This window comes from Erpetoichthys calabaricus, chromosome 2 (genome assembly GCF_900747795.2).
Source record: "Erpetoichthys calabaricus chromosome 2, fErpCal1.3, whole genome shotgun sequence".
Classification (NCBI taxonomy): Eukaryota; Metazoa; Chordata; class Cladistia; order Polypteriformes; family Polypteridae; genus Erpetoichthys; species Erpetoichthys calabaricus.
In genome coordinates this window covers 210169849-210185303 of record NC_041395.2, presented here as the reverse complement: position 1 = coordinate 210185303, position 15455 = coordinate 210169849, and the positions used below count along the sequence as shown (strand labels likewise).

General features: G+C 35.4%; 1 protein-coding gene across 4 annotated transcripts in view; it reads left to right on the top strand.

Moving 5' to 3' along the window:
- The window catches only part of LOC114645532 (aryl hydrocarbon receptor nuclear translocator-like), a 160274-nt gene that overhangs the window by 67601 nt on the left and 77218 nt on the right, over positions 1–15455 (top strand). For all 4 annotated transcript variants that reach the window (XM_051923070.1, XM_051923071.1, XM_051923069.1 and 1 more), the window contains 3 exons: positions 10828–10893; positions 12360–12445; positions 13419–13495. In XM_051923070.1, the coding sequence (XP_051779030.1) occupies positions 10828–10893; positions 12360–12445; positions 13419–13495 (229 nt within the window). The remainder of the gene's footprint in view (positions 1–10827; positions 10894–12359; positions 12446–13418; positions 13496–15455) is intronic.

Here is a 15455-nt window from a genome sequence, read left to right as displayed (position 1 = left end):
CAGGCTTTTAAATGATCGACGTGCGACATGCAGATCACGTATCACAGCAGCAGCTAGTCAGCATCCAGAAGGTGATCCGTCCGCCTCTCGTTAGTGTGGGTTCAGCCCCCCCTTCACAACGCGAGCGGCAGAGGCGCGAAGTGGCTAGCGTGAAGAGCGCCCCCGGGGGTGGGGGTTGTGGGGTAGGCGAGCAATGGGCCGCGATGTCAGCATCGATGAAAGTCTCATGGTTTATAAGGGCAGACTGTCATGGATACGGTACATCTCATCAAAAAGATTTGGCATAAAGTTTTATGAGCTTTGTGAATCTAAAACTGGATACATTTGGAATTTGCTTCTGTATACAGAGACAGGAACACTGTTTGATCCAAAATACAATCAGTATGGCGTTGCTACATCCTCAGTGCTGACTTTGATAGATGCTCTGCTAGGTGAAGATTACTGTTAACAAGTGCTGGGCAGTATGACCAAAATTCTATATCATGGTATTTTTCAAAATTATACCGGTTTCACGATATTCAACGGTATTTTTTTCCCATGCACGAGTGGATGTTAACCACATTTTCCACTGCAATTAATGCAGTAGACTGGCTAAGAATAACCTATTCCACTGTCATGAGCATTGTACATTGTACAAAAAAAACATTTTAATGTGCACACAAGTAGTAATACAGGTTTGCATGGCCCCATAAAGTGATAGTTTTCAAGGGGGTGGCACTAATGAAGAGAAGGAATCACATTGCATGACAGATGCCGTTAAAATATAGAACCTTTTTATTGAACAAATTTTGCAAACAAACTGTAATTTTAACAACATATTTCAACCATCCTTAGAGACATTTAGACTTAGTAAAATATCCAGAGGTGCTTGTCAAAAGTTGTATTACACTGAACATGTCTTAGAAAAGGAATAAATAGAAAATTATTTTTTGTAAACCAACTACACTTTCTGTTAATGTTAACAATCTCTGTCCACTGACACGTTAAAGTGACTTTTCAAACAACTTTGCCATCATTAAACTTCATAATATTTAAACTAATAAATAATAACAATAAAATAAATAATAGTATTATTACTGATAGTTGCACTGTTACTTCAAGACTTCAAGCCCAGGTGCCTTACACAGTATTTGCCAAATAAAAATAAAATAAAATAAAACAAGTGCAACTTGGTGATGACATCTTTACCAACTGAACCATCATTTAGGCAAACTGCATTAATATGGACTTTGCTTCAAGCTAAGCTATATACATAAATAATAAAACTGCAACTTGCATTTATAATGCTATTTGTGGTATAGCCCTACGGAAGCGTATTAGGACCACGGTGAAGAAAAAAAAAATACGGACGTAGGGAAGAAAAAAAATATGTTGAGAATAAAGTTGACATGTTGCCTTTATTCTCGACATTTCCACTTTCATTTTGACACTTATGTCAAGACTAGCAAAATACCCGCGCTTCGCAGCGGAGAAGTAGTGTGTTAAAGAGGTTATGTAAACATATATATATATATACATATACATATATACATATATATATATATATATATACATATTTACATATACCCATATCTATATATACATATATATACATATACACATGCACATATATACATATATATATATATATATATATATATATATATATATATATATATATATATATATATATATATATATATACACACATACATAAACACACACATATACATATATACATACATACATAGTGCGTTGTAACACGGGCTGTGACTGTTACATGGGAGGGAGACGACAAATCACAGCTTACCGCTTTCTAATCGGGCCTGTGATTGGTGCTTTGACGGATGCCCAGATCCCACAGTATGTCCCCTTAGGAGAGGCGTTAGGCAAGTGTAATTGATTAGCGGTGCTGCAAGTTTAGCTTTACACCTGTTTTTAAGGCTTATTGACTGAAAGGGGCTTTCATGAAAAAACTTAGGGCTTTGCTACAGGATACACCCTCCACAAGTTAAGAAAGTAAAAATAAAGGTATATATTTCTGTTTTATTTAAAGCTTTTAAGTTTGTATGCGGGCAGTATGGTGGTGCAGTGAAAGGTGCCAGTTAGGAGACCCGGGTTCGCTTCCCTGCGTGGAGTTTGAATGTTCTCCCCGTGTCTGTCTGGGTTTCCTCCGGGTACTCCGGTTTAATCCCACAGTACAAAGACATGCAGGTTAGGTGCATTGGCGATTCTAAATTGTCCCTGGTGTGTGGGTGTGTGTGGGTGTGTGCGCCCTGCGGTGGGCTGGCACCTTGCCTGGGGTTTGTTTCCTGCCTTGTGCCCTGTGTTGGCAGGGATTGGCTCATGTATTTAGAATATAGTGGGTTGGATAATGGATGGATGAACATTTGTATGCATAGCCCCATTTGCCCGTTTTCGTTTTTTTTTCATTCTTCAGTAATATTTCAGCAAACCCGCAGCTTGTCAGTTCAAATCCTGGTACTGACACCACTGTGTGACCCTGAGGAAGTCACTTCACCTGCCTGTGCTGCAAAAAACCAAAGTAATGTAACAAATTGTACCTTAGATGTTGCAAGTTGCTGGAATAAAGGCATAAGTCAAATAGATAAATATGTATTATACACATAGGAACTACTCATTTATTTTCAGTTAAGTCATCTGCAGCAAACCTTTATAAATGAGGGTTTCTCCTGTTTAGATAGTGCAAACTGTTTCTTCTTCATTGAGGTTTTCTCTTTGAGAGCTTTTTTCATTTCATTGAAAATTAAAGCAGCAGCTGCCAAAATATGTAGCTTTCTTATTAATTTTTCAACATTGTGTAAAATAACTATAAAGTAACATAAAAGGTTTAAATACTTGTTATCCTTTTACACTAAAATATTACTAAAGAGATACAAAAAAAGTAAAATGCATATGTTGTTTTTCTTTAAGGAGATTAAATATTACTGAAGGAAAAAAAAAAAACCTAAAACAGCCAAATGGGGCTATGCATACGAACTTAAAAGGTTTAAATAAAACAGAAATATATACCTTTTATTTTTACTTCCTTAACTTGTGGAGGGTGTATCTTGTAGCAAAGCCCTAAGTTTTTTCATGAAAGCCCGTTTCAGTCAATAAGTCTTAAAAAGAGGTGTAAAGATATTGACAATAAGCTATGCAAACCCACCAAGACATGCAATCGTTTAAATCAAGGCGCGAGTCGAAAAACACTATCCGATACTATTAGTTAACGATTAACACATTTCTATATGTATTGTAAGCATACAATACAACTGATAATATGTCGCGCTTATTTATCTGGTGTACCGACATTTTTGTGCGTTTATCGGCTGAAATCTAACGTGGTTTGTGCCCTTCAGAATGAAAACAGTTTGCATTTAACTTTTTAATAAAAAGCGAGCTTTCAAGTCTGAGAAATCACTCCGTAAATGCACACGTTTAATTCTTTATCACTTCAAACAACTGAACTATCCAGAACATTTCAGGCATACATCCAGCATTTAAACTATGTATAAAAAGCACAACTGTTAAAGGAATTCAGCATTTCTTAATTGAAAATGTTCCTTTAATCCTCAACATGTCTCAATGAGTCGTTCTGGTGGTTTTACTTGACATTTTGATATTCTGGTTAATTGTGTTTGCAGTTGAGATGTTCTTTCCTGATTTATACTTGTTTTCTCGTTAATATTTGTTTCATTGGTGTTAGTGTTCTGATTAGAGATTATTGGTCCTTTGATGTCTTGACGGTTTCTTCTTAGAACAGCTCCTATTACGCAATTCCGTCACATACTGGTCTATTGTTTCTCCGCTTTTCTGGAAACGTAAAAAAACTTGTGCCGCTCAAACATCACATTGTGTTTCGGGTTGCAATACGTTTCGAATTTTTCAACTATTTTGTTCAATTTCATATTGTCTCCATCTTCTTCAAACTGAAAATTGTTATACACCTCTAGTGCCTTTTCGCCAATTACATGTAGAAGCATAGACGCTTTAATTTTTTCACTTTTCCTATCTGCTTCAATCGCAGCAAGATACAACTCGAATCTCTGTTTAAATCTTTTCCAATTTTCAGCTACATTTCCCTTTAACTGGAGATTTGGTGGGGGCTGTAATCCTAACATATTTGGTTTTCTCTTTTGCTAGAACGTCTTAGCGCTTTCTGATCACGTTTTCGGGTTACTAACAGACACGCGACTCGTTCAAAAGCTGAACCTCTTCTTCACATTCCTCTTCCAATCTGCCACTTCTGACACCATGTAGTGATCTTGTTAGGTTCGTAGTTTAATCAATACACACGATTGAAAGATATAATAACTTTTTAATAAACAGATTTTAGAGACATTTACTGTACAAGTTACTAATCGTTCTTTAGTTCACACCCATTCTCCTACTTGCATCGGCATTCACAGGCATTACTAATCATTCTGTAAGTATCCCTTAATAGACCTTACTAAATCAACTATCATTACAAAATCCAACGTGGTTTGTGCCCTTCAGAGTGAAAACAGTTAGCATTTACCTTTTTAATAAAAGGCGAGCTTTTAAGCCTGAGAAATCACCCTGTAAATGCTCACATTTAATTGCACATCTGTTAATATGTATGCTTACACGATATTAAGACACTCAAAAATTAACGTCATTTACCTTCGTTCCCGCGTTTGACTCGTGCTGTAAATCTCTTCCTTGTTTTTAGTTCAAGTGATTACGTAGGAGGCGTGATGACGTGATACGTGACTCCGCCTCCTCCATTACAGTATATGGACAACAAACAGGTTCCAGTTATGACCATTACACGTAGAATTTCGAAATGAAACCTGCCTAATTTTTGTAAGTAAGCTGTAAGGAATGAGCCTGCCAAATTTCAGCCTTCTACCTACACGGGAAGTTGGAGAATTAGTGATGAGTCAGTCAGTGAGGGCTTTGCCTTTTATTAGTATAGACTAGCAAAATACCCGCGCTTCGCAGCGGAGAAGTAGTGTGTTAAAGAGGTTATGAAAAAAAAAAAGGAAACATTTTAAAAATAACGTAACATGATTGTCAATGTAATTGTGTTGTCATTGTTATGAGTGTTGCTGTCTTTTATATATATAATATACACATACACACACACACAAACATATATATACATATACATATATATATATATATATATATATATACATATACATATATATATATATATATACATATCTACATATACATACGTATATACACATATACACATCCACATAAACATATATATACATATACAAATTTACATATCTACATATATATATATATATGTATAGACATACATATATACATACATACATTCACATATATATATATATATATATATATATATATATATATATATATATATATATATATATATATATATATATATACTGTATGTATATATATATATATATATATATATATATATATATATATATATATATAAATATACTGTATGTATATATATATATATATATATATATATATATATAATATACTGTGTATATATATATATATATATATATATATATATATATATATATATATATATATATATATATATATATATAAATATACTGTATATATACATATGTACTTATTGGCTCCTGTATTTAGGATATAGCGGGTTGGATAATGGACGGATGGACATTTGTATGCATAGCCGTATTTGCCCATTGTCGTTTTTTTTCTTTGTTCAGTAATATTTCAGTAAACCCGGAGCTTGTCAGTTCAAATCCTGGTACTGACACCACTGTGTGACCCTGAGGAAGTCACTTCACCTGCCTGTGCTGCAAAAAACAAAAGTAATGTAACAAATTGTACCTCAGATGTTGTAAGTTGGTGGAATAAAGGCATAAGTAAAATAGATAAATATGTATTATACACATAGGAACTATTCATTTATTTTCAGTTAAGTCATCTGCAGCAAACTTTTATAAATGAGGGTTTCTGATTTTTAAACTGTTTCTTCTTCATTGAGGTTTTCTCTTGGAGAACTTTTTTCATTTCATTGAAAATGAAAGCAGCAGCTGCCAAAATATGTAGCTTTCTTATTAATTTTTCAACATTGTGTAAAATAAATGTATAAAGTAACATAAAAGGTTTAAATACTGGTTATCATTTTACACTAAAATATTACTAAAGAGATACAAAAAAAGTAAAATGGATATGTTGTTTTTCTTTAAGGAGATTAAATATTACTGAAGAAAGAAAAAAAAAATTAAACAGCCAAATGGGGCTATGCATACGAACTTAAAAGGTTTAAATAAAACAGAAATATATATTTTATTTTTACTTGCTTAACTTGTGGAGGGTGTATCCTGTAGCAAAGCCCTAACTTTTTTCGTGAAAGGCCGTTTCAGTCAATTAGTCTTAAAAAAACTTGTAAAGATATTGACAATAAGCTAAGTCATCTGCAGCAAAGTTTTATAAATGAGGGTGTCTCCTTTTTAGATAGTGCAAACTGTTTCTTCTTCATTGACGTTTTGTCTTGGAGAGCTTTTTTCATTTCATTGAAAATGAAAGCAGCAGCTGCCAAAATATGTAGCTTTCTTATTAATTTTTCAACATTGTGTAAAATAAATGTATAAAGTAACATAAAAGGTTTAAATACTGGTTATCCTTTTACACTAAAATATTACTAAAGAGATACAAAAAAAGTAAAATGGATATGTTCTTTTTCTTTAAGGAGATTAAATATTACTGAAGAAAGAAAAAAAAAAAATTAAACAGCCAAATGGGGCTATGCATACGAACTTAAAAGGTTTAAATAAAACAGAAATATATATTTTATTTTTACTTGCTCAACTTGTGAAGGGTGTATCCTGTAGCAAAGCCCTAACTTTTTTCGTGAAAGCCCGTTTCAGTAAATAAGTCTTAAAAACAGGTGTAAAGATATTGACAATAAGCTACGCAAACCCAGGAAGACATGGAATCGTTTAAATCAAGTATCATTACATCTTCATTTCTTAAAGAGAAGTAAGGCAGTACTTATAAGCTTACATATTTATATATAGACATACACATATATATATATATATATATATATATATATATATATATATATATATATATAATATATCTCCGAAGCCGTGCAAGCACACTCTTGAGAATGCAACGTATAGTTGTACAGAAGAAAAGCAATCTTGCCTCAAATGAATGGCAACCTTTTGTAGGTCTATGAACTTAATTTAAACTTTAGGTTTACACAGTGCTTTCTTTCCGAAGTACCTGCACTCATGAATATGTCTGTATGTGTCAGTCGGTCAAATCCACGCGCTTCGCACCGGCGAAGTACCGCTTTTAAATTTTTATTAAGAAGAAAATAAAACGTTTTTAAATTGAGGGAAAATATACTAATAACAGTTTGTTAAGGATCTGTTTTTTTGTGAAGCTGCCTTTACTCGAGTGATCACTTCGACCTGACTTGGTGGCCAAGCATAAGCGTTCCCTCGTAGGTAACCACCCATACAATCAGATTGTGAATCAGACTACGAATGCCGTGAATGTAATTACACACTCACTGCACTTGCTTACGGTAATCGAACCTCGGACGTCAGCACTAGAGGGGCTTAGCAGCGGTGAAGTATTGCTTTTAAATTTTAATTAAGAACAAAAGAAAACCTCAGAGGTTCGATTCCCGAAACGGAGTGAAGTGAGTGTCTGGTTACCTACTACGTAACGCTTATGGTTGGAGAGCAAGTGACGTAACATCAGCCACGGTGCCTTCAGTTGTGAGAAGCAGATCATAGAATGATTGAAAATAGTTTTGCATTTACCTTTTTAGCAAAAGGCGAGCTTTTAAGCCTGAGAAATCACCCCGTAAATGCACACGTTTAATTGCACATGTGTTAATATGTATGGTTACACAGTATTAAAAGACAGTGAAGAACGTGATTTACCTTTGTTCCCGCGTTTGATAAAAGGCGAGCTTTTAAGCCTGAGAAATCACCCCGTAAATGCACACGTTTAATTGCACGTGTTAATATGTATGCTTACACAGTATTAAAAGACACTCAAAAATTAACGTCATTTACCATCAGCCACGGTGCCTTCAGTTGTGAGAAGCAGATCATAGAATGATTGAAAATAGTTTTGCATTTACCTTTTTAGTAAAAGGCGAGCTTTTAAGGCTGAGAAATCACCCCGTAAATGCACACGTTTAATTGCACATGTGTTGATATGTATGCTTACACAGTATTAAAAGACAGTCAAAAATTAACGTCATTTACCTTCGTTCCCGCGTTTGACTCGTGCTGTAAATCTCTTCCTTGTTTTTAGTTCACGTGATTACGTAGGAGGCGTGATGACGCGATACGTGACTCCGCCTCCTCCATTAGAGTATATGGACAAAAAATGTGTTCCAGTTATGACCATTACGCGTAGAATTTCGAAATGAAACCTGCCTAACTTTTGTAAGTAAGCTGTAAGGAACGAGCCTGCCAAATTTCAGCCTTCCACCTACACGGGAAGTTCGAGAATTAGTGATGAGTCAGTCAGTCAGTCAGTCAGTGAGGGCTTTGCCTTTTATTAATATGTATAGATTAAAGTCGTCATTTCCACTTTATTCTCATAGTTTATTTTATAATTAAAGTAGAATGTCGTAAACTAAACTTCATCCTAAAATCAATGTTTCATTTACTAGATTTTCTCCAACCCCATCATAAGTTAATGTAGCACATTAAATGCTTTGTGTTATGTGTTCTCTGACCCAGTTGTTAATCACTACGCTTCTTAAACTGACTTCCTCCGCACTAAGAGGAGGCGCTGGAAGCGATCACCGCACCGAATACATTCACTTCATGATATTCCTGCTCTGAAAATTATGAAAATTATTTCAAGTATTTATCTTAGCATTCTAAATGTTCAGAAAGCAGGAATATCATGAAGTGAATGTATTCTGTGCTGTCAGTTTAAGAAGCACGTACCGATTTAACATGGCTCGGGGAACACTTAACACAAAGCATTTAATGTGATATGTAACTTATGAGGGGTTTGAGAAAATCTAGTAAATTTTAAATATTCATTTTATGATGAAGTTTAATTTACAATGTTCTACTTTAATGATAAATTACGAGAATAAAGTCAACATGTCGACTTTATTCTCGTCATAATCGTCGATATTAAAGTGGAAATGTCGAGAATAAAGTCAACATGTCGTCACACTATTACACAGTACCCAGGTACATTACACTGTATTGAAAAAAAATAAAACAAGTACAACTTGGCTTGCAGTATTATCCAGTAGTACAGAAATGGTATTTACACATTTGAACATAATGGTCCACATCCGACCTTTTAAAACCAAAGTATCTCCAGGCAACGGACGTGACTCCTTTTTTTTGGCAAAAGTTCTTCTGTGTCATCATGTTCAACTTCATCGTCGGCTATAGCTTCAGTTTCGGAATGTTCTCTGTCCATTTTCACCGCGCAATACCTACACTACCGCATGTACTCCGTTGCATGCCTATTTAGCGGTGTAGCAGTGAAAAAGAGCCCCCGCGCAACACCTCTGTAATTAGCGGTGTAGCAGTGAAAAAGGTTACCACTTGAACAGTTTCCTGCTGCGCCACGTTCCGAACGTCATTTAGGCAATTTAAACCATTGTTGCGGTATAAGAAAAATCCATATTATAACAAAAATAAAAAATGGTTTTCGGTATGAACCGGTATACCGCCCAGCACTACTGTTAACTATGTGCAATTTTTATACTTCCTCAAAGCTATTTGACATGTTTCTACAAAGAAAGACTGATGCATATGGAACAGGGCATCCCAGCTGTTAAGGGTAAAGTGCTGGCACTGAAATAGAAAGACAAGAAAGACGTTTGTCGTCTTAGCACTGTACATAATGCAGCTACAGTCACTGTACAGGCAAAAGGCAACAAGCAGGTTACGAAGCCTTGTGCTATGGTCGACTACATTGGCATGTTGGGTGGTATAGCTAGTGCAGGTCAAAAACTGACTTTCTATTCCGTTATGCAGCAAAAGAAATACTACAAAAAGATATTCAAAGTCACTGTCTCTAATGGCCACTTACAACTCCAATGTTGTGTGCTGCACTGGCAGGTGGCACAACCGGGATGATTGGTGCTCTGCTGTTGTTCTGTGCAGCAGTTGTGTTCAACGCTGGTCAGCTGTAAGCAAGCAGGCAAACTTCCCGGTGTGGCAATGTAGATGTACCAGTTTCTTTGCTGTTTTCATATACAGAAGTGGCCCTGCAAACTGCATTCTAGGTCTGGATATCCGCTTTGAGGCTCTCCCTTTATTGCCGCTTCACAACACGCTATTATTGTCCTTACTGTGTCATTGGATTATGTCTTCCACTGTGCTTTAAGATTTACCACACAAAGGACTTTTGAGATTATTTACTGCTTTGGCATCATTATTAGTATTATTATTATTATAGTGATTGTTTTTGTTTTTATTGACCATTTCATATTTTTATTAATCATTACTATTGTCATTTGCATCATTATAATATAGTATGTAGTAGGGGACAACGTGTGATGTAATATGGCTATACTCTTTCTTCCAGTTTAACCGAGGGACTTCTAAAACATTGCCTTTCATCCCCTTTTGATCTGTACTTAGTTCTGTGCCTGGTTATTTTTTGGCACTTCCTTCAAACATTTAAACATGCCATATACTCCTTCCTCTTGGCAGTAATCCTTTCAGCTTTCTACCCATTGTTACCTGTGAGTTGGTATTTACCTGGTAATAGCAGAAATACAATAAGAAATTATGTCAGTTGTTATAATAATACAGTTTATAGTAAAACATATTATTGTCACTTGGAATTGTTGTAATTTAAACTAACTTTGTACATTTTTTTATCATTTACAAACAGGTGTGGAAACTGCACTGTGGATCCAGTCTCACTTAATAGACTAAGTTATGTGAGGAACCGAAATAGGTACCTTTTCTTTTACTTTGCTGAACTTGTATCAGTTTTCATTTCTGAATAATAGTTCACACCTTTAGATAAAACTGTGTTTGATTTGGTAATTAATTACTGTTAATACTGAAATGGCCTGCCATTCAGAAACGCCTTGTTTACTTTTCATTCCTTTTTCTTGATCTTTCTTATGTCTCTTTAACAGTTAGACATGTCCTGTAATATAGAAGTGAGAGGGGATCATTCAGGCAGATATCGCACCATCTGCCCATAGCATTTACATGAACCTAGGTCTATGCCCCTTCTTCAACATGCAAAATAGAAGGTGCTTATTACCCTATCAATTTTATTCTGTTTCAGTTTTCTTGCTGTTATGTTGTGTTGATTTTACAATAGAATAAACCTTTGTTTTGACATATTCTTGCATTGACCATTTTAATACCTGGTACATATTTAAGGTTTTAAAATTCTGTGGGTGGGTTTACATTGTTTGCTGATATATAACGTGATAGTGAGACCAGAATATCCTTATTGTGTTACAGAGCAGTATAAAGAATAATGAAAGAGCTCTAAAATATGAATGACTTTTAAGATGTAAAAGCCTTTCTATATACTGTGTAGAACATATTCGTAAACAAAATCAAGTAACTATATTGTGAAGCATTTGAAAATACTTGGGCTTGTGACATGTGTAAATCAAACACCTGCTTTTTCATGCAACTGCATGAGAAATTCTAGCAGTAGTCATTTAATAAAACAGAAATTCTGTTTTAATATAGTTATGACTTCCACCAGACATTGGAACACAAGCTTCAGAACATTTTTTGATAGCATGGTATCACATGTGCTCAATTCTGCTACACATTACCAATATCTTTATGTATGTTCAAGTGAAAAAGGGGAATTGTGTAAATGGTACATCTGAAACCTCAGGCCTCCTGGCCAGCCATACTGAGTAAAATGGAAAGAAGGGCCTTGGTCAGAGAGGTAACAAAGAACCCAATGGTCACTCTTAACGGATCTTCTGAAGTCTTCTGCTGAGATTGTAGAAACATGAAATACAGGCCATCTTAGCAACACTCAGTCAATCGATCTCCCACTTAGAGTTTGCTAAATGGCATTTAAAGGACTATGAGAGCACAAGGAAAAGATTCTGTGGTCTGATGAAACAGAAATATAACTCTTGGGCAGAACTCCAAGAACTACGTCTGGTGAAGACCAGGCACTGCTCATCACTTGCATAATACTATCTCTATGTTTGTAGTAAAATTAATAACTTGTATGGAAAATAATTTTTGTTTTACTGCTTTAGCTTTTGACGTTTTGGTTTTGTTGAGAGAATGTTTGTGCAGCCAGGTGAAACAGCCTTGATCTAAGTCAAAAGATGTATTAAAGTTTCAAGTGTTTAGTATCCTGTGTTGTATAAAGCTGTTTGCTCTGTCATTATTTGCACCCTCTAAAAATGTTTTATCTATATTTCATAGGAATGGCTTGGGCATCACTAAGGAAGGGGATCTGCAGTATGTTGTTGTACACTGCACAGGATATATTAAATCCTGGCCTCCAGCTGGTATGAATTTCAGAATTTTCAGCAATTTCAGAATTTTAGCAATTAAGAAGTGAAGTATAACCAGTATTTACATATTCAGAATAAATGTTAATCTCAATGAACACAGGACTGTGATGTATACATATAAAAATTACATTTTGTAATCTTATTTTGCTTTTTTAGTCTGATTCATTATTAAAATCATGTCTATATTGAAAACCAGCCCTTAAGCTCCATTTCCAACCACGTCCAAGCACTTAAGTATAGGTGATCTTACCAAATGCAATGCTTGGTAGGGCTCAAGCAAGTACTACTAATTTAACATCTTAATTAAAGGCTCATTCCTTTTTTGTAATTAAACAACTTCCAAAATTCTATTATCTGACTCTTAGAGTTTGTCTTGTCATAATCAATTTTCGTTTTTTTTTTCCTGACACTTTTCTGTTATATCTGTCCTACTTTTCCCACCTCATTACCAAGCAATTTAACATAGCTGATGTATATTGAAGAAAGTGTATGTAAGTGCAGGTATCTGGCTGTCTTTAAAGTATTATAATATAGCAATCTTAGCTGCTCCTTCAATAGGACTCATTTATGGTGTTTTGAATTTTTTTCAACAGTGGCTTTTGTAATTCAGTTTCTTAACATTATGAGGACTTGTGTTTATCACATTTCAGAGTATTAGTGCAATCTTTAATTAAAGATTATTTGTTGAATGCTTTCTAAAATTTATCTCTTAATGCAGATTGACAGATAAACCGTATAACTTTACCAAGAATCTATTTGGTTCAATTATATTTGCTGTCTTGCTAAATATTAGAAACTATCACCAAATTTTGTAATAAAATGCCATATTTCTGGATGGTACTTAGTAACCTTATTAAACAAAATTATCCAGACACTGCAGTTCAGGTCAAATCTATGTTAATTTAGAGATTTGTTTTATTTGAAAAAGTAACTTTTAATTAAATTACGTTATTTGCATTATTTTTAGGTGTTTCTTTGCCAGACGATGAACCAGATACCAACCAAGGCAGCAAGTTTTGTTTGGTGGCAATTGGAAGGTTACAGGTGCGCTCTAACATATTAATTGGTGGCTAACGGATAAACATACAGCTAATGATCTTTTAAAACTATGATTTTTAAATTCAACTGATCATTTTCTTTTTCTGTAAGTGGTGCTTCATGTTGTAGGACCCTTGAAACTTCTGTAGGAATTTGATGAATATTTTATGTAGTTTTCCTGTTGTATTTGTATTAATCTGCCATAAGAATCCATCGGTGTGCTAACAGAACAACAGTTATGTTCCTTATGTCCAATCTGAACACAGTTTTTAAATACAAATTAGTCTCTGCAAACTCTTTTGTGCCCTCTCTATGTAAAGTCACCAACACGAGATTTTAAGTAGCCTACTTCCATTTCCATGTTTGTCCAACTAGTAATAAATAGTAGGATCTACCAATTACATTATTCCCCTGTGTTTTTTTATGTTTTCCTTGACTTTGTTGTAAAAGTAGTGTTGTGCATCCATAATAATAAATACATATTTTTAGTTTCCACAAAGACATTTAGCTTCAAGTGGAAGCCCAAAAATATCTTGCAACAGTTATATACCTTGCAAGAATGCAGATTTGATATCTATGGTGTGTACTATCCACAGTTTTTAACAAATAACAATCAGAGCATTTAGAATAGCATGTTGGTAAATCCTCTGGTAGTTCATCCCCATCCAATTTTTCAAAACTTCTAGCCACACAGTGGGTCTTAGGTACTATACTTGCTGGTATCTCTTTCAAGGTGCATACCCATCTTGTGGAAACACATGCTTACCCTAGATGTGGAATTTCTTGAAAAACTTTGTTGTATTTCCAGTTGCAGAGTTCTTCTTGTTTAGCTGTATCAAAGGACAAGTCTTGGGTCTTAAACATATCTTCATGAAGGTGAAAATTATTTTGCTATTTTCTTCAAGCTCTTTTTTAACACCATCAACTGTAGATAATTTATCTGAATCTTTAGTGCCAGGTTCAGTGCACCATAGATTGTACCAGTTTGTTTATTTTTCTCTGGCTTTTCCTGCACATCTGAAGAATTTCTACTGTTGGATTCCACTCTCTCTCTCAGTATATTGGTAGGTTGCCCTCATTTCAGTGCAACATGTGTGTTCATTAAAGATTGCTGGATATCTCCTTATTTCCTCAAGAACAGTTTTTCTGTAACTATTGCCACCCTCTGTTTCACTATTTGTGTTGGTGAAAGACTAGTTCGAATGAAGTCAAAAAACAAGAAGACTGGTGCAAATGTGCTTAGTGCTTTTTATTTTAAACAATCTAAATAAATAAATAAATCTGTATGGACATTGTAGTTCCAGTAAGAACAGTACGCTGCTATGCTAACAACAAGCCATGGATTACAAGTGACATCAAGGGCCTTTTGAATCAGAAGAAAAGGGCTTTTAAAGACGGTGATCAGCATGAGCTCAAGCACGTGCAGAAGGAACTCCGAGTCCAGCTCAGGGCGGCGAAGGAGCAGTACAGGAGAAAGCTGGAGCAGAAGTTGCAGAATAACAGCATGAAGGAAGTGTGGGATGGGATGAAGATCATCACTGGCTGCAGCTCGAAGCGGGGTACCACCATTGAGAGAGACATGAAGAGAGCAAACCAAATGAACAACTTTTTTAACAGGTTTGACCACCCTAACCCACTCTCACTCTCACCTCGGAGTACTGCACCCTCCACACATCCTTCTGCTGATACCAGCATAGGAAAAACATCCCCACCCATAATAACAACAGCGCAAGTGAGCAGAGAGCTGAGGAGACTTCGTGCCAGCAAAGCAGCGGGTCCAGATGGAGTATCGCCACGACTGCTGAAGGTCTGTGCATCGGAGCTGGGGGGTCCTCTACAGCGCATCTTCAACCTGAGCCTGGAACAGGGGAGAGTCCCGAGGCTTTGGAAAACATCTTGTATCACCCCAGTCCCAAAGGTATTACGTCCTAGTGAGCTGAATGACTTTCGGCCTGTTGCTCTGACA